The sequence below is a fragment of the Rhamphochromis longiceps genome, linkage group LG19 (assembly GCF_057381845.1).
Source record: "Rhamphochromis longiceps isolate RC_006_pf linkage group LG19, R_longiceps_female_GT1.1, whole genome shotgun sequence".
In the NCBI taxonomy this organism is placed as follows: domain Eukaryota; kingdom Metazoa; phylum Chordata; class Actinopteri; order Cichliformes; family Cichlidae; genus Rhamphochromis; species Rhamphochromis longiceps.
The window spans coordinates 28051672-28075187 of record NC_140575.1 but is presented as its reverse complement, the minus strand read 5'-3'; the positions used below and the strand labels follow the sequence as shown (position 1 = coordinate 28075187).

The window sequence follows — 23516 nt, the reverse complement described above, 5'->3', positions numbered from 1 at the left end:
AACATACGCATCCACTTTAGCTTCTCTTCATCTTGCTCTCCTAGTTGGCTGAACTGGCTCCAGCTTGATAACCACTGAGTAACATGTTTCCTGCTGGTCCAGGTAACAAACTAGAGCACCGAGTCTGTTCGTTAATGTTAGAAAGGTTTATTCTGATGTGCTGCTCTGAGCACGGGTGCAGGTAGAAGAGTTCAATTTGAATTCAAATGCTCATTTGGTGTAGCATGAATTGTAGATTTATGAAATATACCCTGGTATCCTTTTTTCCCTCGGGCTGCACAGATGTACCTCGAGTATTAATCTGATTTACCTCTAACATCTGGCCTGCTGGAGTGACTCTTAGCATGCGACACTGAATCAGGCCTTTTTCTGCAGCAGACCCAGGGGCACATTCTCAGGATTCATACCTGGAAGATACATAAGGTTTGCGTGGGGACACTGGGAGTAGACTAAAATCATTTTGCACACAGATTTGTGTTATTTTAGGAGATGGCTGGTTCACGCCTCGATGTCACAGCCTGCCTGCGGTATCTTTTTATGTCTTGTACCCTACTATGCAGTGTTGATGGTAACCCACATCAATCACTCTGAGGTTACCGCGTCAGCATATATGTGACCCACAGCTCGTGTGCACAGTGTGATTTTATGCGTAAGGTTGTGGATGCTTTGTTGACATCGGGGTTATGTTGAGCTTATAACAGTACACGCTCCCCTCCCCCTGCGTGCGCGTGCGTGTGCAAGTCTGTCAGCGTAACATCTGTGCGTACGCGGTCGTGATTGTTGTGAAGATGGCGGAGGGGGAGACAGAGAAGGAATATGATACACGGAAAGCTATCGAGGAGCTCCGAGAGCGGTTCCAAGCGTTGACCACAGCTTTGAAAGAAAGTTCTCAGCCCCCGTTGGAAGCCTCCTTGCATTTCTGCCAGGAGTTTTGCCAGGTTAGCTCGTTATCCTGCTGCTCATCCCGGGCTGCCTGCAGCCCCTCTGGTTTCTTGGCCGAGGATGCGCGTCTACGTTTGCTATAACAATGTAGCTAAGGGGTTAGCAGCCTAGCTAGCTCCCTGGCATTTCAAGATGGGGAAAAAACCTCCTCAGTGTTTTCCCCAGGTTTACCAGTGATGTTCGTATGCGGCATGCACTTATTTGCAAAGTCTGACCATCCACGCGGCGAGAAGCCACGCCATCGCGTGCCCGCGCTGCATTAATTACACGTATTTTCCAGGCCAGATAGCTAATAGCAAATGAATGTTGCTAGCTGGTATGCAGGGTCCCCCTGTCTGTGCAGTGGTCATGCTGTGCAAAAACGGATAGCTGTGTTAGCGAGATTTTCCTGAGCGGTTGCATTCATGTGCACCGCTATTTATACTTGTTAAAGGTAATAAAAAAACACAGTGTAAGCGCTGCAAGACTGCACCCATGCTTGTGGGGATTTTAGCTTGGTGTGTATTTAGGTTACTTTTTGTGAAGCTGTTTTTTTTTTTTTTTTTGTACGGAAAGGGCAGTGATTTTTCCCCCAGTGTGCTAGCCCGGGCCTTTTGCACTAATTAATCCAGCTAACCACATCAGCGCATATGTTTATTACAACGCTTTTATCTATGCCAGCACGAGATGTTCAACTGATGTCATTGTAAAAGCAACCGATTAGCCTGCAGCTGGCTGAGCAGTGATTTGAAGGAGAAAGTGTTCTAGTGGTCACCGACTCCAGTATCCGTCTCATTAATTAGCCATGACCACATAGATGCACATTATGCGATTTCTCCATTTTCCTGCGACACAACGTAGATTATTTTCATGGCACCAAATTGGTGTGAGATTTTAAATTTGACCCAGTGCATCTCTAACCGGCTCTGAAGAATTCATTCAACTTAAAAGTTATGTGAGAGGGAAAAAAAGGGAGAGTCTGGGACTGAATGCACTTTTAGTCGGGGCAGGAATGTATTTAAAAGCGTGTAGCTGCAGGGATAATACACTCACTGAGCATGATAAGCGGTTTTATGCGAGCAGTGTGTTAAAGAAATAAAGTTTTATGGATTAAATTTAGGTTTTAGATTTGCTGAATTTGTATAAAAAAGGATAAAAAAAAATACTTTTTTTTTTGCACACACTAGATTATTTTTAATGGCTTAGGATACTACTCCTTAACTTAAATGTGTAATAAGTATGTCATGGTATTAAACATAACATTTAATATTGATTGTCCTGATGGCATGGCTTTTTGGCTTATTAAAGGTAGCTGTCTCTTAAATGTAAGCGATAATCAGAAATCTGTAGCTTAATTTACACTGATAGCAGCAAGTTTTACATCATTGAAAGCAGTTCCCGTAAAGAGGAATGAGCAAATTTTGTCTCAACGTTCTTACTGGGTTCCCAACATATTTCTTTACCAGTAAAGCCACATTTCTCTGGCTTTTTCATCTTTATTAGATAGTCTTTCAGTGAAGAGGAGTCACAAAAGCAGGAAGTTAAAAATTGTTACTGTGGTTATTATATCCATCACCCCGAGAGTTTCAGATTGACATAAAAATGTAGAAAAGCAGAAAATCTTGAAAGTCGAGAAGCCTAAAACAGATAATATTCCGCACAACTTTTTGACTATTTGTGCACAGAAGCTTGTAAGTTGTCATTCAGTGCCCTATTTTAACTGAAGTCTTTGTTTTCTTTTCTAAGGTCTTGGTGGAACATGCCAGTCGTTGGAAAACGGATGAAGATCCACTGCCCTTGCTGGAGGTTTACACCGTGGCCATCCTCTGCTTTGCTAAGGCTGCCTCCTGTCTCTCCTCCGAATGTGAAAATGTGCCACTCCTACTTGAAAAGTTGTCACTGTGAGTAGAAAATGAATTCAGTGTCAGTGCAAATGTGTGATAGATATTAATAACATAAACACAAGAGTGCATTAAGTCCAAAGATTAAAGTGGTGATGAGTAGTTCTAGTTCTACTGGTTTGTTTTAAGAGAGAATTTAATCCCTTTGGGCATTTGGAAAGAGGAATAATATGTGACAGTAAAAATAAACAAAACACACCCAAATCTCAGAGGAAACTTACATGAAAAGTTTTCAAATACTCTATAAACAGTCTACAGGAGCCACTTAGCTATTTGCAGGGTGTGCTCTTATGAAAACAAAGTCCTTGAGGCTGTAATGCAGAGTGGAAGTGGAGGGGATCTCTCAGGGAGCCACAGATTTGGGATGATTTACAGAGGAGGATGCAACGTGTACGCAAAATGAAGTCAGAGACAATAGTTATCAACACCAAGAATGTACATTAGTTCTTAGTCATAAGATGTATTTGAATAATCCAGAACACATCATTATGCCTCTGGAGTGAACAGACGTACCGATGTGTCGAAATCACGCTACCGATTTACGATGATCAAGCAGCAAGACAAAGCCTCCCTTTCAACTTGTGTCTAAAGTTTGGATTTCAAACTATACACCAGTTTTTAATCCTAACAGTACAGCTTTACAGGATTTTATTGACAGTCTGATGCATATAAGTCCCACACCATAAAAATAGATTGAAGCCAGCAAAATAACCATGCCTATGTCGTCTATGTTGTGAACACATCTTACTATGAGTAGCACAGAAGCTTTTTAGATATTCTATGATGTGGTAATGATACCATTAAAGTACGTAAAATAATAAATATAAAAGAAAAGATATTCTGAATCACATTTAGTGTTATATTTTCATCATCTCAATAGCTATTTGGGATATAGGCCTGCAATGGCTGTTGCAGGCAAGCAGCAAAGGGTTGAGGTTAGGACATATCGTGACTTAGACCTCGATTTTGCTCACAGCTAAACTCAACTGCACTGATGAATTTGCACAGGGATCAGGACATTCAGCAGTATACTATAAAGGCCTATTACCACCTTTATTGTAATTGTAAATGCTTTTTGACCACAAAGTGGGCGGCCACTAACTCACTTGACAGTGACCCGATTAGTCATGTTTCTCAAGTAATGATCAGTGCCTAATTATTGGTAATAGGCAGTTGTGGGATATGCATTTTACCTGTGTGGAAAGGTGCAGAAAAAGTATTCCATTCACAGGATGGTTGGATATACTGATGTTTTATCATGCATTCACTGAATCTGTCTTGGTCCTACCTTATTTTAAGTGAATTAGTATATAATTCACCCTAAAGTGATCTCCAACTACTCTCACAATAAGAGATAATACATTTTGGTTTCTCTAAACAACAATGATTTCACAATTACCCTTCCAACAAACCCAAAAGTGACTAGACACCAGTGTTTACAAGTGGCATCTCAAATAAGATGGGATAATACTGTATGACAGCAGGAAACATCTAGATAACTGAAATGTTAGCAAATAAAAACAAACACTGGTATCAGAATGGAAATATATCAAAATTGGACCATATATTATGCCCATAAAGGACATTACAAAAATGCAATTCACTACTGTCTCTAATAATGAAAGAAATAGTTTGAGTTGATGATATGGAGCTAAACAAAAAAATGAACTGCAGCAAATGTTTTAAAACTCAATATATACACCCGTGAGTCAAATGAGTTTATATAAATTGTACCGCAATTTAACTCTTTAAGACCTACCATAGAACCAAGTCCGCCAGAGCTTATCTTTACACGTTTACATGTTGTAGTGCCATTTTTGGGAGCATTTCAAGTTGCTATACATCAATACAACCATTATAGCCCAAATTGTAATAATATGTATGCATTAAGTGCATAGTAACTACATAAATTTCAAAAAAGTGCAATAAACTACAACAAAAATGTTTGGTTTTTTTTACATATATTTCTAGTTAGAGAAATTTCAGAGGTTTATCCCTCAAAACTGTAAATACAAAAAAGTTCCAGAAAATAGTTTCCAACAACAGGAAATTTATTTTGAGTGTCTTCATAGTTTTATTTTTGAGATACACCAATTTCTATATACTGCAGCAAAAATAAATATTATAATCCAAATTTGCAAAAACAAACCAGCATGTGCATCAAAAAAAACCTATTTCCAGCAGTGCAATTTGAGTTCTAAGCATCTCAGAAACTATTCAGAAAAGCATAAAGTCAAACATAACTTTTAAAAACACCAGTATAGGCTTATACAGCCCCGAAGGTAAAAAAAAACAAAAAACAAAAAAACCCCTACATTTTCCATGAAAATGACGTCACTTACAGTTTCGGGCAAGTAATGGTGGACATGCGATAGTTCGTGCTGAGAGTCTATTCCAATGTAGGAAGTGTTTTGAACAGGTAATCGGATCGGCAAAGCGTGTTTCTGGAATATTATGTTTTTGATGCTGCAAGTGCTTTTTATGCAATTTTTGCAAAGCTATATGTGGAAGGAAACCATGACCTAGGGCAAGCTGGTGGCATAAGATGTAAGTACAACGCCTCCGGTTTGATATGCAAAAAAAATTATCGTGCTAGCTTACGTGGTTCCAGTTCTACAGGGATTTAAAAATAGTTACGCAAAACGGAGCGTGCCTACTCCGACCAGTTTTAAAAGGTTAAGAGAGAGGAGAAATCAGCCAGATTAATTTGCATTCTGTCGCTGATTTTGTATCATGCATGATGCAGTAGGGAAGTAAAATAACAAAAATAACACCACGCGTGCACACACAGATATATATATTCTAGATGTTAAGCAGAGCAATGCACTCTCTACCCATCTTATATGCTCTTTCCAGAGCTACTTCTCATCTGGTCACCGTCTTTGCACTCCAAGGTTTAAATACAACTACCACAGGAACTCCTTTGTTCCTTTAGTTGCAACATTTTGTTAATATGAACAACATGAGTGTATGAATGGCATTAATATGTTTCTTTGGACAAGCAGCTGCGCAGTAAAATTAAAAATGTTCCTCAGCTTTATATTTGCAAAATGCCAAACTGACTTTACACTCACACCCTGCAAAAAGCTATTCTTGTATGGTTATCCCCATTTTACGGATTGTGTGCACATCTTTGACCTACATCTGGCTTTAACAAATTGCTGTGTTGGATTCACAGGAGCTGTGCAGAGCTGCTGCTCTTATTGCCCCAGCATGTCCCTGGTGCCTTATGGGAGGAGTTCCAGTCCTCCATGAAGGTCAGTATCTGCAGAGCTACTTGTAGATACTTTTCTTATCATTTTTTCTTATCATTTCAGTGATAAGCAATGAGAAGTTACTTAGTTATTAGAAAACATTTGGTTTAGCTTACTTAAAGGATATGTAAAATGATATGTGGTAAAATACTGCACTGAGGATTTATTATGTGTAAAGAATACATATATCACTTCAATAATTGACTATCGTAACATCGCCATAGCAAATATTTCAGGCATGAGTGAAATGAAAAATGAAATTTCAAAGCACGACTGACTGAAGTTTTAGCAATGTAATCATTACATAGTTGTGCGTCTTCTGTTACAGTTGGCACACGGCCTTTTGCAAGAAAGTGGGAGCACACAGCTCTGCCTGCTCTCAGTACTGGCACAGCAGGACGGCGTCTGGGCCAACACCACATTAAGCAGCATCCTGTCCAATCAAATTCCTCAAACTGAGCAAGGTTAGTCTTCTTTTTTTGTACGTCTAGGCTTGCCAACGCACCGCACTGACTTTTACAGCTGTAATTCTAGGAAATAACTCTCGCTGTGTATAATAGTAAACTTTCTGACTGAATTCTCTCTCATGACCAGTTTCTCAACTTTCTTCTTTCTCCTCCTCAGTCCATGAATTTCTTGAGCTCGAAGGTCCCACGCTTCTCAACATGCGGATAAAACATCTTATCAAAGTGGACAGTATTAATAAAGCAGCTGTCCTTGCAAAGATGTGCTCAGAGTATCCGGGATATGAAGGAAAAGGGAACTTCAAACAGACCTATTTGCTTTGCATTTGTATGACAAAAAGTCAGGAACAGCTAATGGAAGAGGTATGAAAACATTATTTTAAACATTATTTTAAAATAAACTATTTTACTTGATTAAAAATAATATTTCAGCAGGGTTTGTGGCCACTTAAATGTTTTAGAGCCCTCGTAATATGGTATTGTTATTAAAACCACATTTGTTGTTAGATGCTTTTTTGAAACGGACAAACGGACTGTGCCTTTCTTAAACTGTACTGAAGTTGAATCAATCAAATTGACCCTTTGTTTGTTTAGAAGTTTCCTGATATCTGAAATTGACTGATACTGCAACTGGATTTCATTTGAACTGATTTTTTATTTGATCTGTTTTCTCTAATAGATTGCATCAATAGACTGTAAGGATGCCCTTGAAATGATCTGCAACCTGGAGTCTGAGGGAGATGAGAAAGGCGCTCTCTGCATGTGTACTTCCTTTCTCAAAAGACAGCTTCTCCAAGGAGATGTTTACTGTGCCTGGTAAGAGTTGCTATATGTTTCAGACATTTGCAAAGAACAAAAGAGTTGCACAGTCATGGAACAGCAGTAGGCTAAACATGCATGCTTTATATCGTAAGTGCAATTCTTTTTATCGTTAATCATTATTATAGATGCAGCTTATAGATTGGCCAAATGTGAATAAATGAAGGATGCTACAAAGTATAAATTCAACATATTGGTTCCATCAGTGCAGACACAGCCTAATTTGTGTAAAAGTTTACGCACTCTTTCAGTTCAAAACCTTGAACAGTTCCGTTTGTGAACTTTTTCAGGGAACTGACTTTGTTCTGGAGTAAACTGCTCATGCGATTAGAGTCGTCTGCTGATTCCTTTCTGAGCCGCAGCAAAGAGATGGCTCTTCTCTGCAGAAGTGTCTGTCACATTCTGTTTCTCATCAAAGTAATCCAAAACGAGGTAAGGAAAATAGTCTTATGCGTTTACCGTTAATGCAAGAACAGACATAGACATATAAGGCTTTAAAATAAAATCGTTGGCCTTTATGTTTTTCTATTTTCATAGGTTGGGGAGGTGGGGCTTCCAGTGTGCGTAGAAATGTGCATTCAAGCTCTGAAAATGACCTCCAGTGACCATAAAGATAGCAAGTCTACCATCTGCAAGACTATTTCCTGCCTCTTGCCAACTGATCTAGAAGTTAAGCGTGCATGCCAGCTCACAGAGTTCCTACTCCAGCCTACGGTTGACTCATATTATGCTGTGGAATCACTGTACAATGAACCTGACCAAAAACCTGAGGAGGATGGGAGTCTACCAGTGCCCAATTCTTTACGCTGCGAGTTACTGCTGGCCTTGAAGACACAGTGGCCTTTTGATCCGGAGTTCTGGGACTGGAAAACATTGAAACGCAACTGCTTGGCACTGATGGGCGAGGAGGCAGCTATTGTCTCTTCTATTGACACACTCAATGACACAGATGAACAAGAGGTGGAAAGTGCACTTGGCAAACTCCCTGAATACAAAGACCTGGAGGATTTCCTGCTAACCACTACAAATGAACTCAATGAAATCACAGATGAAAGAGAAAAAAATAGAGAGGCTAAAAAACTGCGGGAGCAGGGTTTTGTGTCTGCCCGATTCAGAAATTGGCGAGCTTACATGCAGTATTGTGTTTTGTGTGACAAGGAGTTCTTAGGTCACAGAATTGTTCGTCACGCTCAGAAGCATTTCAAAGACGGAATGTATCTTTGTCCAATATGCGCTGACAGTTTTGAAACTAGGGAGATTTTAGAACCACACGTAGCAACACATGTAAAGCAGTCTTGCAAAGAGAGATTAGCTGCAATGAAAGCTGCAAGAAAAGTAACCAAACCACCTCAGTCCCCTAAAAGTCCATCAAAAATTTCAAAAGTTGCTGCCAAGACAAACACTAGTCCTGTTAAAATTGAATCTCAAATTGGACAACAGCTGGGACCCCCTGTTAAGATAGAACAAACTACATCTGACACACAGATAAGCCAAGACTGTTTCTGCCCTGTGAAAAACTGCACTAAAGCTTTCAAGTTTTTCCGTAACCTCATGGCTCATGTCAGATCTCACAAGAACGACGAAGAGGCCATGAGGTTTTTAGAAATACAAAAGCAGAAAGTGGTTTGCCAGTACTGCAGGAGGCAGTTTGTTAATGTCAGACACCTCAATGATCACCTGCAGATGCACTGTGGCACCCGACCATATATATGCATACAGCTGAATTGCAAGGCCAGCTTTAATTCGAATTCGGAGCTCCTCATGCATAGAAAAATACACCCAGAATTTAAGGCCCAGTGCATGTTTCCTAACTGTGGCGAAGTTTTCAGCGAGGCCTACCTGCTGTATGATCATGAGGCTCAGCATTACCTTACCTACACCTGCCAAACGGACAACTGTGGAAAAATCTTCTACTCACAGTCTCAGTTCTTGTCCCACCAAGAGAATCACAACAATGATGCAGCGAACAGTTTTAACATCGCAAATCAGCTCCCCCCATCCGATGCAAAAGTGCAGCCACCACCACCACAAGAGAGCACCCCAACCCAACAAGACACATGTTCTGCTGCTGTATGCTTTGAAGGGATTAATACAGATATACATATGAAGGAAGCATCAGATGCCAGTGCATCACCATGCACATCGCCAGCCCCCGGTCCCCTGAAAGTGAAACACTCAGTCGAAAATATGCTGAATTCAATTGGACATCCTGAGATAAAAGAACCAGAGAAATGCTACACTCCACTGACCAATCCCACTCCAGCACCAGTTGATGCCACTCAACCACCACAAGCTCCACATGCCCACCAAAATGTGGCTGTGCAAGGTACTGTTCCTCCAGTGTATCCTGTCCCAAGTAATACAGATCCTTTGCCAGGTCAACAGGAAGTAACTGTCAGTGGGACTAATAATGTACCAGGCAATGAGTTTCAGAAAGCAACTCCACAAATAATTTCTCCTGCTCAAATCAAGACAGAAATTCCTTCTTCGCTTCAAGGATATCCTACTAGCACACCTGCAGCTACTGCTGGAAGTGAAGAGAACCTGCATTGCTGCCCATTTAATGATTGCACAAGGGCATACAGTACAAACAAAAGTTTGTCTAGGCATGTGAAGAAGCAACACCCTGAGATATTCGAAGATTGGAAATTGGCGAAAAAATATAACAAAGTGGCCAAAATTACTGCAAAAAAGACACCCAGTGGACCAGCGTCACAAAGTCAACCTCAGAACCCAGGTGCCAAGCCTCCAAACCAGCCAGGAATACTATGCAACAAACCTGGGATGCAGCAGATGGATTACCTAATGGGATGCTCAAGCTCTCCCGCCCAGTGTTACCCTGGATCGATGGAGCCTGTGCCTATCACTCCAATGATAAACCCCACGGTGTACTCATCCTGGGGAAGCCCAAACAATTCCAGCGGAATGATGCAGTCAGACATGTCTCAGTCTTGGTCTTCACCTCCTATGAATAACTGCTATCCAGATGCCTTTAACATGAACGAGTACCCACCCCGCAACTATCCTCACTGGCAGGCAGACCCCTATCAAGCCACATCGTCTCTCCCATCTGATAGAGATCACTCAGTAGCAGCTATGCACGCTCCCACTATGTCAAACGCTCCTTCAGATTCAAGTTTAATGTCTCAGTATGTGTCCAGTTCTCTGATGCTTGACAATGGAGGCCAAATGCATAACGGAGGACATCAGTATGGACTCATGCATCCTGAGGGTGCAGGAGACAATGTAGATGTGAGAAAAAGCAGTGCAAGTATGACAGGACAGCTGGATAATGGAAACAGTATCTCAACTATTGACAGCCTCCCTGACGGAAGCTACCACACACCATATGCTCAGAGTGAAAACTCTTGTCTCACTCAATGCTCATCAGTTGATATTCCAATGAAATGTTTAACCCCAGAGGCTCCAGCGCCAATAAAATCTACAAGTGAAATAACTGAACCGGAGAGTATGGCACCTCACGGTTATGATCAGATAGACAACTCTGTGGATGGCATGCTCAGCCCACACAACGTGATTCACACTGATTTCCCTTACGATGAGGACTGTGCCAATGCCGACTGTGAGACAAACCCCTCAGATGAAAAGGCAAGTGACCCAGATGTGCAGAAAGGAAAACGCAGCAGGCTGAGCAAGCGTACCAAATGGCCCGCAATCATCAAGGATGGCAAGGTCATCTGCAGGAGATGTTTTAGAGAGTTTACAAGCACCAAATCTCTTGGTGGTCACCTGTCTAAACGCTCACAGTGCAGACCTTTAGATGAAATCGACCTGACAGCTGATCTCCCAACATCATTTCTTGATTTCCTCAATGATCCTCATGTCCCTGACACTAATGGAGCAATATATAACATGCCAAATGGTGACTTCTCACAGGAATCTTGTAGCTTGACCACTTTGACCTCGTCCGTGGTGTTGAAACAGGAGCCCCAGAATACAAATATCATGGACTATCCAAACTCCTTCTCAGTTTCCACTGAAATCCAGCAAGAGAAGGCAGTAGATTTGGCTAATCCAGCTCTTGATGTACCTTATCAGGAGGATCACCTGATGGAAATGTCACATGCCTTTCAAAGGTTGGATTTGATCGAGGCTGCTCAACAGAAGATGTGGAGTGCAATGTCCACAGAGCAAAGTGTTAGTCATTGTGATCCAGCCCCTGTTATTGAAAAGAACAAAACACTGAGTAAAAGTGACGACAAGCCCACTGAAAAGATACCTAAACCTTTCAAATGTGACCAGGAGGATTGTGAGTACTCGTTCATGACAAAGGAAGCATTATTCAAACACTTGAGTAAAATGCACGATTATACTAATGAGATGATAGATGAACTAAAAAGAACGCCATCCAAACTGTCACCATATCCTTGTCAGATCTGTCCAAAAACATTTACAAGAACGACAGGGTTGAGAATTCACTATGAAAAAGTCCATCGCTTGTCAAAGGCAGAAATGCAGAAGCTTAGAATTAGTGCTAGAAATAGACGTGCATTTAGACTTAACAAAGCTGATGCAGTTATTAAACGTCCAAACACCGATTTCAGTAGCGGCCAGATAGCAAAGTCTGCACCTGTAACTCCTGCTATAAAACAGGAACCACTTGATGTTGCAATTGCACCTCAACAAGACGCTGACAACAATCTAGACGTTCCTCAGGTCACTCCAGAAGACGTGTCAAAGCAAAGCGTGACCTCTGAGGTATTGACTGTTACACGACTACCATCACCTCAAAACTACTTGACTGACAGGCCATTTGAGGAAGTGGCACAACCTGCTCCTGAAAAAGCTCCAGAGGAACCTAAAGTGGCTGTTATTAACAACAGTCCAGAAATGACACTGAAATCCAGTTTGAAAGAGAAGCTCAGTCCCGTTGGCAAAGCAAAAATGCCACAAGGAAAATTAGCCGTGAGCCCGAGCAAAGTGAAACAGCTAAAGTCTCCGCCTTCATCTCCTTCATCGTCTCCAGAAAAACCCAGCAGCTCCAAAAGCACACCAACAAAGGAGGAGAAAAAGGAGAAACTTCAGAAGAGGTTAAGCCTCAAAATGTTTGACGCAGACAATGCCTACAGTCCGTACAGACCTTATCGCTGTGTTCATGAGGGATGCACTGCAGCATTCACCATCCAGCACAATTTGATACTCCATTACAAGGCCATGCATCAGGCATCCCTGCCCCCTAACAAAACTGAAGGTGAAACTGAAGCTGAAAAGACTAGTGTTAACACCGGACAGGAGAGCGATCAGACCATAGAAAAAGATAATGAAGTCAGGTGTCAAGTGAAAAATTGCTCAAGGGTGTTCATGGGAATCACACGGCTGGTGCAACATTACCTCTTACTACACAAGTTCACCCGTGACAAAGCCACCGCCATGATGGCCAGTATGAGCATAGGAACTTTTAACTGTGACCGGCCAGAGTGTGCTCTCCCCTTCAGCTCTGTGGAAAAGTACATTGAGCACATTAAGAATTACCACAAGGAAATTGCCATTTCTGAGAGCGGCTCGGTTGATCCAACTTTCCGGTGCGAGTACGATGGATGTGACCGAGTGTACACTACAAAGTCAAACCTGCTCCGTCACCTCATCAAAAAGCACGACTATGTTTATGACCCCAAAATAAGTGATGGAAGAAGGACTAAATCGGTAGGGCTCTTCCCAGGGGTTAGCAATGGGAAAGAGAACGTAGAAAGTAAATTCAGAGTGAAAAAGAAAAACACTAAAAAGAAAGATGGAAAGTCCATTGAACACTGGACTAGTTTTGGAAAGCCTACACTAAAATCTCATGAAGAAGCATCTGCCATGTGCACCAAGAAGTCCTCGCTGCAGTACCCATGCATGATCATAGGTTGCGATGCAGTGGAGTCTGCTGAAAGAAATATATTTAAGCATTACACCACACATGGCCTCACAGAGAGATACATTGAAGATCAGAGGAGCCAGTTCATTTTCTGCAAAAAATACTCACGCGCCAGATGCAAAGATGCAAACAAAGCAGAGGGCACGTCAGCTTCATCTTCTGAGGACATGGAGCCAGAAGAAGTTGAAAAGCCCAGTGACCAGAAAATAGATGAATCGGTAGACAAAATAGTCCAAGAGGACAGCAAGCTGTCCAACGACGATAGTGCAGAATCTCAAGCTTCCACTGGGACAGAAGGAGGAATTAAAAGAGGCCGTCCCAGAAAACCTGCACATCCCACACCAGCTTGTCCGGAGAGGATACAAACCCTTAGGAACCGCACAACTGTTAACAGTTCAAGAGAGAACTCAAATCCTGGTACCCCTGCAGCCCAAGAACAACGTGATGATGGGGTTATGTCAGCGTCTTTCAAGCCGTTAGGACTTGAGGACTCCTTTCTTAAGTTCTTGGAAACCTCAGAGTCGACCAACTCTTCCAAACGCAAATTAAATGATAAATCTAGTGCTGAACTGCCTTCCAAAAGACAACACACTAACAAACAGAAATCTGCAACCAAAAGTAAAGCAGCTGATGAATTGAAAGGTTGTGAGAGTCTTGTAGACTTCAGAAACCCCCTCAATCTCCAATCAGTGAGTAATGTTAAGATAGTCATGGATAAAACATTATCAGATGGCGCTGATCTTTTGCTAAAGCAGCTACAAGACATGCGGCCCATAGTCATAATAAAAAAATGGATTTATAGCGGATCATAACCCGATATTTTTTGTTTTCAGCTCAGTCTTACTCAGGATTTGAGAAGTTATGCTGCAGAATGGTTTGTTAATGCATCAAATTTCCAACTGTTAACAGTCATGGTCACACTTAATGAAAAAAAGGCCTATTTTGTACCTAATGAAATAACGTCTCGGATGATTTTAAGTATGTATGTTAGTTATAATAACCAGGTAATCTATAGGGCATAGATTTTAGAAACATGTTTGTATTTATGCTTAGTACTGAAGATGTTTTTTTTTTCTTTTGCTAAATGGAGACTTTTAAAGAAAACTGTTTTTATATATCCCTATGGGATTTCAAGTTCTGTTTGTATTTATTTCATCCTTTTACAACACTAGTAGACCTATCTGTAATATTTACATGTCTTCCACAAAGTGTTCAATAAAATGTTACTGGTTCTTTTTATAACGTACTGACTGCACACTTTCTATTGTTCTAACTTATATAGTTTACAGTAGCTTCGTTTACGCGCAATCCCAGCTGTGAAATGATGCACATGATTTGGTTTTAAATGAGCTATGGAAACTTGGAATATGGTGGGACAAGGTTGTTGTTAGCAACTGAATAGATGTGGAAACTTTTCATATTTGTGGACGGAAAGCTTCCCAAAGGAGCCTGGAAAATGTACAGTTTTTAAAACTTTTTCCATGAAGGGAATGCCAGCAATCTAATGTCAGTTTAAAACACCTTAAATTGGGCATACTGACATGAAAAATACCAATAGTATAAATAAATCAGTGCATTAAAACACATTTACATATTAAACATATTATGGAAGCTTGTTTCTTTCTCTCAGTGTTTCCCCCATTCGGACTTCAAAATTCCAACTTGCTCAGAAACTCCAAATTTTGAAACGATACGATGAAAATTAACTTAGCCTGCTTTTTTTCTCCTTTTTTAATTGCAGAAATAAGCCTCCATAGTTCATGGAAAAGTACTTTTAACATCAACAAAAATATATATTGAGCTTATTTCTACAATTAAACATACTGTTCACTTTTTTTTGTGCATACATTTTTGGCTTGTTTTTACATATTTTATCTTAAGGTTATGTAAAACTTTAATTTATTGCAACATATTTCCTCCACACAATACACAATGGGAATTAACTCGGCTAAAGAAAAACTATATATATATATATATATATATATATATATATATATATATATATATATATATATATATATATATATATATATATATATATATATATATATATATATGAAGAAGTAGGTGTATATATGCACTGATTTGAGACTTTAATGGCTTTTATAGAGCTTTATGATGGTTATTGCGTCATTATTTTAAGAGTTGCCAGCTGTAACGCAAAATGGACCTGAAGGACTAACGGGACACCGGAGATGCTGTTGGGGAACGTTCAAGATCAGCAATGTTAGAAAGCGTTCACAGCAGTGATCTAACGGGAAAAAAAACTTTCGTTCCTTCTTTTAAATTATTTATCTGGTGTATTTTATGTTAGTTTAGAAAAATGGGTTGTGGTTGGATAACTTAAAACAACTTGACAAAAGTATGAACGCACTCACGCTTGAAGCTGTTTATCAGCTGAACACAACCTTTTCCGTATACGTAACTTTGGCGGGAAGTAGATACCCAGCAAGGCTACAGGCATCCGTCATTTTAAATGCACATAGAACCTCCAGCTCAGGGTACAGGCCGGGCTGTTCACTGCGGACCCGTGTAGCGAAAGATGGCTACTTCATCCGTGTCAAAGGTAAAGTCTTATATATGTTGCGCTTCATGCATATTTGATTAAAACTTATTAATTTACTGGCAGTCGTCATACAATGTGAAATGAGACTATTTGTCAACGTTTTTAGGGCTGCTTTGTTTTCAAGCCCAGCGCTAAGAAAAAGAAGAAGACGCTCAGTCTGGGTGAGATACGCGAGTGTTTATACAACATTTGTCTTCCCGAGCTGTCGGTGGATTTAGTGGTATTAAGTTGCTGATGTCATTTTTCGCCACAGAGAGTTACTTCGTTCAGGGCTGCGAGGATGCTGAGAGCAGTGAAACACGATTCAGGTTATGTCAGGAACTGTGGGACAAAATCAAAACAGACACAGAGGTGAGGACAGATGTTCAGCAGGAAGACCAGACAGTAGACTGTAGAAAATATGTGCTCATAGTTGATTGAACTGAGAAAACAGTTAATTGCCTCTAATTTGTAATGTATGCAAGCATATACATGCATACATTAAAAATATACCATACATGGCTTTGTTGTTGTATATGCAAGCATGCTTTTATTGTGTTTTAAATTTGAATATATAGTGACAAAAACAGGAGATGCTTCAGGAGTACTGTATTAATGTGATTTTTTTTTTTAAGTCGTTAATTTAGCCATGTTAGTTTGATTTTTACTGAGCAGACCCCTTTTTTCTTCTTCTACATAATACAATACAATAATACAAATACATTTTACATACATATGTACTTTTTGCTTCTTAGGTTTTACAAGATGAACTCAACAGGAAAATCTTGGACAGTTTGCTGGACTTTACGAGGAAATGCTCCTCCACACGTCAAAACAGCGACTGGGCATCACAGATGAGGGCCAGTGAAATCCCCACAGCAGCTCTAATGCTCGGTATGTTGGTTATAAGGCAGTAATATCTGATGTTTGAGTTAAAAAAAACATATGTGGCTCTCACAGCTATGTATAATCTAGTAGAAATAATCAATTTACATTACATACTGTCATCTCTACCTAATCTCAACTTCCTTTGATGTCCACTCTAGGTGTGAACATCCCAGATCACGACATGACCTTTCAGAGTCTGTCTGACATGCTAAAGCAGTCTGTCAGCCCTCACGTGGCCTCTGTGCAGGCCAAAGAGTGTGGAGGTAAGGGGTTAAGACATCAGTCAGAAATCCTTTTGTGTTCCCCTCATAGGCTTTGCTTTAAATGGTATGTGTTTCGTTTATGATTTTAGCACTGAAGCATTTGATGAAGAAGGTGCTCGAGCGGTTGATGGATACAGTTGTGGTTGTGGATGATGAAGATGAGGAGGAGAATGTGGAGACGAGCCCTCGGGTCCACAGGAGCGTGCACTGCTCTCTCGGGATACTTTGTGATTGGTACGCTGCAAGAACAAAGGTGGGTGCACAAACCACTGTTGGCGTGCATACAGAGACTTGGATTGTAAGTGATATGTATCATATATGTTTTTATTTTGTTTTTGTGTTTTTCAGAAATCTGCCACTGGTACTCCAGGGAAAAAACGTAGCTCCCAAGTCAGAGATGAGCAGCAGCAGCCTCCTGTTGTAATCATTTTCAAAGATTTGGAGGCTTTTAACCCAAGAGTCCTTCAGGACTTCATCCTCATCTGCAGGTAAATGAAGACTCTTGAGTTGAATCGCTTTCTTATTTTTACGGCTGCACATAATACACAAATAATTGCTAATGCATTTTGGATTTGCAAGCTGGGCAAGTCTCTGCTAAACAAACTCTGCTCCACAGTCAGTACATTGACCGCCTTCCACTGACATTCATCTTTGGGATCGCTACATCACCCAGTACCATCCAGCACATGCTTCCCCACTCTGTGTCCTCCCTGCTCTGTATCGAGCTCTTCCAGTCGCTGTCATGCACGCAACACCTGGCTACAGTCATTGACAAGGTAAGTTCAACCTGACCAAAGAATAAAAAAAACATAAAAACACTGATCTGTGCAAGCCTCCAGATGGGAAAACCTTCCTGATATCTATGAGTCCATGTGTACATTTAGCTTTCCAATCTGAAGACTGTTGCATGCTTAAACATATCTAACATCTTCTTTTTGAAAGCGATTTCCTGAGTGTAAGTTACATTTTAAACCTCCTGACACCACCAGGTTGCAGACGAGCAGGCTCTGGTTAGAGGCATGTTTTCCAGGAATTAGATGGTACATTTATTATAAATTGTCCTACATTTATAACATTAGTTTCTGTTTTCCATTTCAGTGCCTCAAAAAGGATGCATTTGTTTTTGAGCGAGCCATAGCTGTCACACTAACCCTAACTGCAGATGATCAGTGGCCTGGAGGATGTAAAGAAATTAAATAAAAGTAGTTAAATGTTCTTTCTTTTATTATTTCAGTTGATCCTGACATCACACATTGCTTTTAAACTCAACGGGAAAGTGATGCAGGTCCTCATCGGCGTCTTCCTCTACCATGATTTCTCAGTGAGAAACTTCATTAAGGGACTGCAGGTATGGAGCATCCTCTAACAGTCTCCTCAAGTCTGTCATCCTCCTCTTTTCTGTGTAATTCAAATACAGAAATATGTGAGTTTAAAGTTTCTGTTTGGTCTTTGTGCAGCTGGCTCTGCTCGAGCACTTTCACTCTCAGCCTCTCAGTGTTCTGTGTTGCAAGAAAAAGAAGGCTCTGTTCAACGTCACACAGCTCAGCAAACCCAACTTGGACAGGATAAGACAGCTGCCGTCGTTCAAAAGGTACTCAAACTTGTTTCTTTCTCCAATCATCCCACCCGTGTGAGTCAAAAATGCAAATGCAGCACTTATTTAGCTGCAAAAAGTGATGGTAGGTGACTTGGCATGTTATTAATTTGTGTATTTGTGTTTACCTTTTTTCAAATGTGAAAGCAAGACTTTGAATTGTTTTAATGTGTGTGTTTCGCTAGATATGTAGAGAAGCAGGAAGCACAGGAACAGGTCAATCTGATGACCGATGACTCTCACTTAAAGGTACGTTCTCATCATCTGAAATGCTGAACGCGCACGTTTTCAGATCCTGTAATGTCTGAGGTTTTTGAACAAGACCTGCTTGGTCGGTTTTTAGGAGGTGTGTCAACAACTGATAAAGGATCTCCACAAATACCACAAGAACTATTATCCCATCCTGAGGTGTCTCCACACTCTGACCTCATCGTTACCTCGATATCCTCTCGGAAAACAGGCAAGAGTTCACAGTTTTAATGCCTAAGCATCCCACTACAGTGGGGCAAAAAAGTATTTAGTCAGCCACCGATTGTGCAAGTTCCCCCACTTAAAATGATGACTGAGGTCAGTAATTTGCACCAGAGGTACACTTCAACTGTGAGAGACAGAATGTGAAAAAAAAATCCATGAATCCACATGGTAGGATTTGTAAAGAATTTATTCGTAAATCAGGGTGGAAAATAAGTATTTGGTCAATAACAAAAATACAACTCAATACTTTGTAACATAACCTTTGTTGGCAATAACAGAGGTCAAACGTTTACTATAGGTCTTTACCAGGTTTGCACACACAGTAGCTGGTATTTTGGCCCATTCCTCCATGCAGATCTTCTCGAGAGCAGTGATGTTTTGGGGCTGTCGCCGAGCAACACGGACTTTCAACTCCCGCCACAGATTTTCTATGGGGTTGAGGTCTGGAGACTGGCTAGGCCACTCCAGGACCTTCAAATGCTTCTTACGGAGCCACTCCTTTGTTGCCCGGGCGGTGTGTTTTGGATCATTGTCATATTGGAAGACCCAGCCTCGTTTCATCTTCAAAGTTCTCACTGATGGAAGGAGGTTTTGGCTCAAAATCTCACGATACATGGCCCCATTTATTCTGTCCTTAACACGGATCAGTCGTCCTGTCCCCTTGGCAGAAAAACAGCCCCATAGCATGATGTTTCCACCCCCATGCTTCACAGTAGGTATGGTGTTCTTGGGATGCAACTCAGTATTCTTCTTCCTCCAAACACGACGAGTTGAGTTTATACCAAAAAGTTCTACTTTGGTTTCATCTGACCACATGACATTCTCCCAATCCTCTGCTGTATCATCCATGTGCTCTCTGGCAAACTTCAGACGGGCCTGGACATGCACTGGCTTCAGCAGCGGAACACGTCTGGCACTGCGGGATTTGATTCCCTGCCGTTGTAGTGTGTTACTGATGGTGACCTTTGTTACTTTGGTCCCAGCTCTCTGCAGGTCATTCACCAGGTCCCCCCGTGTGGTTCTGGGATCTTTGCTCACTGTTCTCATGATCATTTTGACCCCACGGGATGAGATCTTGCGTGGAGCCCCAGATCAAGGGAGATTATCAGTGGTCTTGTATGTCTTCCATTTTCTGATGATTGCTCCCACAGTTGATTTTTTCACACCAAGCTGCTTGCCTATTGTAGATTCACTCTTCCCAGTCTGGTGCAGGTCTACAATACTTTTCCTGGTGTCCTTCGAAAGATCTTTGGTCTTGGCCATGGCGGAGTTTGGAGTCTGACTGTTTGAGGCTGTGGACAGGTGTCTTTTATACAGATGATGAGTTCAAACAGGTGCCATTCATACAGGTAACGAGTGGGGGACAGAAAAGCTTCTTACAGAAGACGTTACAGGTCTGTGAGAGCCAGAGATTTTCCATGTTTGAGGTGACCAAATACTTATTTTCCACCCTAATTTACGAATAAATTCTTTACAAATCCTACCATGTGGATTCATGGATTTTTTTTTTTCACATTCTGTCTCTCACAGTTGAAGTGTACCTCTGGTGCAAATTACTGACCTCTGTCATCATTTTAAGTGGGGGAACTTGCACAATCGGTGGCTGACTAAATACTTTTTTGCCCCACTGTATTTCTGACCTCCTGTAGGTCTAAGCTATATCTTCTTTATTACCAAAGTACTGCTGTTTAATCTGCCATGACATAACAGTGGATTAATTTGCATTACAGATCAGGGAGCTCCATTTAATATGTCTGGCGAACAATGTATGGGAGAATGAGGACTACCAGTCAGCCATGAAGCTTGTAAAGTAAGCGTGATTTGCTGGCACATAGTAAAAAGTTGGTAACATGAACAGTCTGCTAAAAACTGACTTAAATTTTAGGCACACATAGTATTTTAAGATGGATTATTTGTACTAATCGACAGTAAATAATTAAAAAAACTACTTGAGCAGATGAGATTGGAATATTTCACCACCAGATGGCAGCATATTCATGGTTGATCAGAAGGTTATTGTGCCTCCTGGTGGCCAAATTACTATTCATAGACAACAAACGAATGCTGTGCCTTTGTTGGATGTCTTTTTTTTTGTTTTGTTTTTTTTCTCTTTGACCCTAAAATAACCACTTGAGATGCTAACGTGTTTTCCTTTTAGGATGCTGGCAAAAGGCGAGTTGGTTTCTTTGCTACAGAAGTGTGTGGAGATACTGCAGCTCAGCAAGTCAAAGAAGATGAAGAATGCTCTCGTCCAGCTGGAGGAACTACTTGCCAGATTCAAGCAGCTGGACAGTAAGTTGAAGATATGATTTTGTGTGATCTCGATTCAAGAAGAGATCGCTAGCAGATGGTATAACAGAGAAGGCGGTGGAGTTTTAAACCAGACTGTTTAACATAATCTCGGCGATTGAGAGGAAGCCTCAGGAATGGAGGAGAAATGTACTGGTAGCAACTTTCAATAACAAGGGTGATGAGCAGAGGGATAAACTTGATGAGTCATTCCGTGAAGCTAGAGGAAAGAGTTTTTGAAACTAGGCTAGGGTTAGAGGTGATGATCAGCAGAGCAGCAGTGTGGCTGGATGCCAAGAAAGAGCACTACAGATGGAATTGAGTGTTGATGGAAAAGTATTGAGAAAAGGAGGTTCGTGAATGCAGTGAAGGCGGACAAGCAGAGGGCTGGTGTGACAGAGGAGGATGCTAGGCTCATGATCCACTGTGGTGACCCCATAAAAGGAGCAAGAAAATGAGTCCAGTCCCTTCTTTCCAAATGTACAAGTTTTTATCTTGTATTTCAGCTGCTACTGAAATGACTACAACTGTGGAAGCCTCTATCGCCTCTCCAATAAAAAATCTTCGGAAGAAAACAGATCTGTTCCAGCTGCAGAAGGTAACTGACCACTTAAATTGTAGTTTTTGTCTTTTGTTTCTCCAGAGGGGTTCTCCGCCTCTTTAAAACTGCTGTTTTGCTGTTGCTTAAACTCTATCGTTTTCACAGACGCTGCTGGAGATGAACGAGTCTCGGAGAGCCAAGCGACTGAGTCCATTTGAAAACCTCAGGAACGAAGCGCTCGAGTTTATCGACAATTTAGTAAAGTAAGACAAATGAGACTCTGGTTCCCCCAAATACAACTCGCATCACTGCAAACACTCTGCAGCTAATGATTTTATTCCACCCAGGAGCCATCTGTCCCCCCCAGAGTCACAGCCTCTTTATGAGGTCTGCTACTACAGTTCATCTGCCACAGTGAGACGCCACCTCAATGCCACACCTCGTACCTCCATTCAGGCTGCGCTCAGCAATCCTTACCACTATCTTCAGGTACACCTGCTTCAGCTTGTTACCTCCCTTATAAGCAGGAGGAAGTGAAAGTGAAGAAAGTTCTTCTTTTGGTGTACAACCACTAATGTGCAGCGACGTTCTAAAAACACGTGACAACTTCGACTTTCTTTTAGAACGACAGCCTGAAGAGCGAGGATGGGACGGTGTCCAACGCTGCTCCCGACATCTGTATCGCTTACAAGCTCCACTTGGAGTGCGGAAGGCTGATCAACCTCTACGACTGGCTGGAAGTGAGTTTATAAACTAAGACATTTAATAGTGAACTCATTACCTGTAATGGACCAAGGTTAAACTTCCACAGCTTCCCACTTTGCTTCATAAACTTTCTTTAGCTGGAAGCTTTTGTTTTTCTCAGTGTAAGAGAGGCTTTATTGATCCCGAGGGGCCCACGTGTCACATTATCAGTCTGAGGATTAATTATTGGCCCAGAATGACTCGGACGGTGACATGAATGAAAACATTTATTTTCAGGCGTACTCCACCGTGGTTTTGGCTGCTGAGGGTAACGATCCGGATTCTGAACATTTTGGGAAAGTGGATGAAGTCAAACAGTATCCTTCCAGGAAAAAAAAGTATTTCTCACAGATCATTTTGTGCTGCTGCTGTTTGTGTTTTGCTCAGTGAGTGAAAATGAGTAATGAGACAACAGTAAAGCAGCTACTCCTCAGTTATGTCTTTGTTTGAGTGTCATGATTGGATAAGACAGTTGAGGTAATTCTAGTTTTGTAAGCAACCCAAATACTTGGGGAGTTATAATGAAAGTTAAGAGCTGAAGAACACAAACACGACTGCTGAAATATGCCATTTACTTTTAACTTGAGTAAAGACTTTTTGTTCCTTAACTCGTCCTTTAGCGCTCGTTTCATCCGCGCTGTATCAGAGCTCGAATTTCTGGGCTTCATCAAGTCTACCAAGCAGAAGACCGACCATGTGGCTCGACTCACCTGGGGAGGCTGCTAACCACAATTGTGATGAGAAACATTTTTTTTTTTAACATCTGTAGAAATTAATTTCAGATTTGTATTTTTCACTCTAATAAAAGACGTGCAAATTACACCTGCTTCTTTAAATAATAGACCGATGTCAGGTGCTGTAGGTCTTTTCTGCAATGACTGGTACACCTGGGCCAATATGCTGTTACACTGAAGCACAACTCAAACTAATTAAGACATTAT

At 41.1% G+C, this 23516-nt stretch overlaps 2 protein-coding genes across 2 annotated transcripts; both read left to right on the top strand.

Moving 5' to 3' along the window:
- Positions 1 to 695: 695 nt before the first annotated feature.
- On the top strand, positions 696 to 15075 carry znf292a (zinc finger protein 292a). Its single transcript, XM_085391306.1, has 8 exons — positions 696 to 938; positions 2668 to 2822; positions 6001 to 6079; positions 6405 to 6540; positions 6701 to 6903; positions 7220 to 7356; positions 7650 to 7791; positions 7897 to 15075. Exons 1-8 carry the CDS (start codon positions 789 to 791, stop codon positions 14047 to 14049), a joined length of 7155 nt encoding a protein of 2384 aa, XP_085247432.1. The 5' UTR covers positions 696 to 788; the 3' UTR covers positions 14050 to 15075.
- Positions 15076 to 15402: 327 nt separating this feature from the next.
- On the top strand, positions 15403 to 23395 carry orc3 (origin recognition complex, subunit 3). Its single transcript, XM_085391319.1, has 20 exons — positions 15403 to 15803; positions 15910 to 15964; positions 16057 to 16154; positions 16538 to 16676; positions 16829 to 16933; positions 17023 to 17186; positions 17282 to 17421; positions 17550 to 17709; positions 18168 to 18281; positions 18391 to 18524; positions 18713 to 18776; positions 18871 to 18987; positions 20732 to 20811; positions 21160 to 21293; positions 21797 to 21888; positions 21997 to 22094; positions 22179 to 22320; positions 22455 to 22571; positions 22813 to 22892; positions 23196 to 23395. The coding sequence occupies exons 1-20, from the start codon at positions 15780 to 15782 to the stop codon at positions 23299 to 23301; spliced, it is 2163 nt and encodes a 720-aa protein (XP_085247445.1). The 5' UTR covers positions 15403 to 15779; the 3' UTR covers positions 23302 to 23395.
- The last annotated feature ends 121 nt before the right edge of the window (positions 23396 to 23516 follow it).

What these genes read in the sequence shown, in the direction of transcription:
- znf292a (XM_085391306.1), top strand. Translation starts at nt 789, where the DNA reads ATGGCGGAGGGGGAGACAGAGAAGGAATATGATACACGGAAAGCTATC. An exon ending in TCTGCCAGGAGTTTTGCCAG is followed by an intron (nt 939 to 2,667) that starts GTTAGCTCGTTA and finishes TTCTTTTCTAAG; the next exon opens with GTCTTGGTGGAACATGCCAG. An exon ending in GGAGATGTTTACTGTGCCTG is followed by an intron (nt 7,357 to 7,649) that starts GTAAGAGTTGCT and finishes GAACTTTTTCAG; the next exon opens with GGAACTGACTTTGTTCTGGA.
- orc3 (XM_085391319.1), top strand. Translation starts at nt 15,780, where the DNA reads ATGGCTACTTCATCCGTGTCAAAG. An exon ending in GAAGAAGACGCTCAGTCTGG is followed by an intron (nt 15,965 to 16,056) that starts GTGAGATACGCG and finishes TTTTCGCCACAG; the next exon opens with AGAGTTACTTCGTTCAGGGC. An exon ending in ATCTGTTCCAGCTGCAGAAG is followed by an intron (nt 21,889 to 21,996) that starts GTAACTGACCAC and finishes TCGTTTTCACAG; the next exon opens with ACGCTGCTGGAGATGAACGA.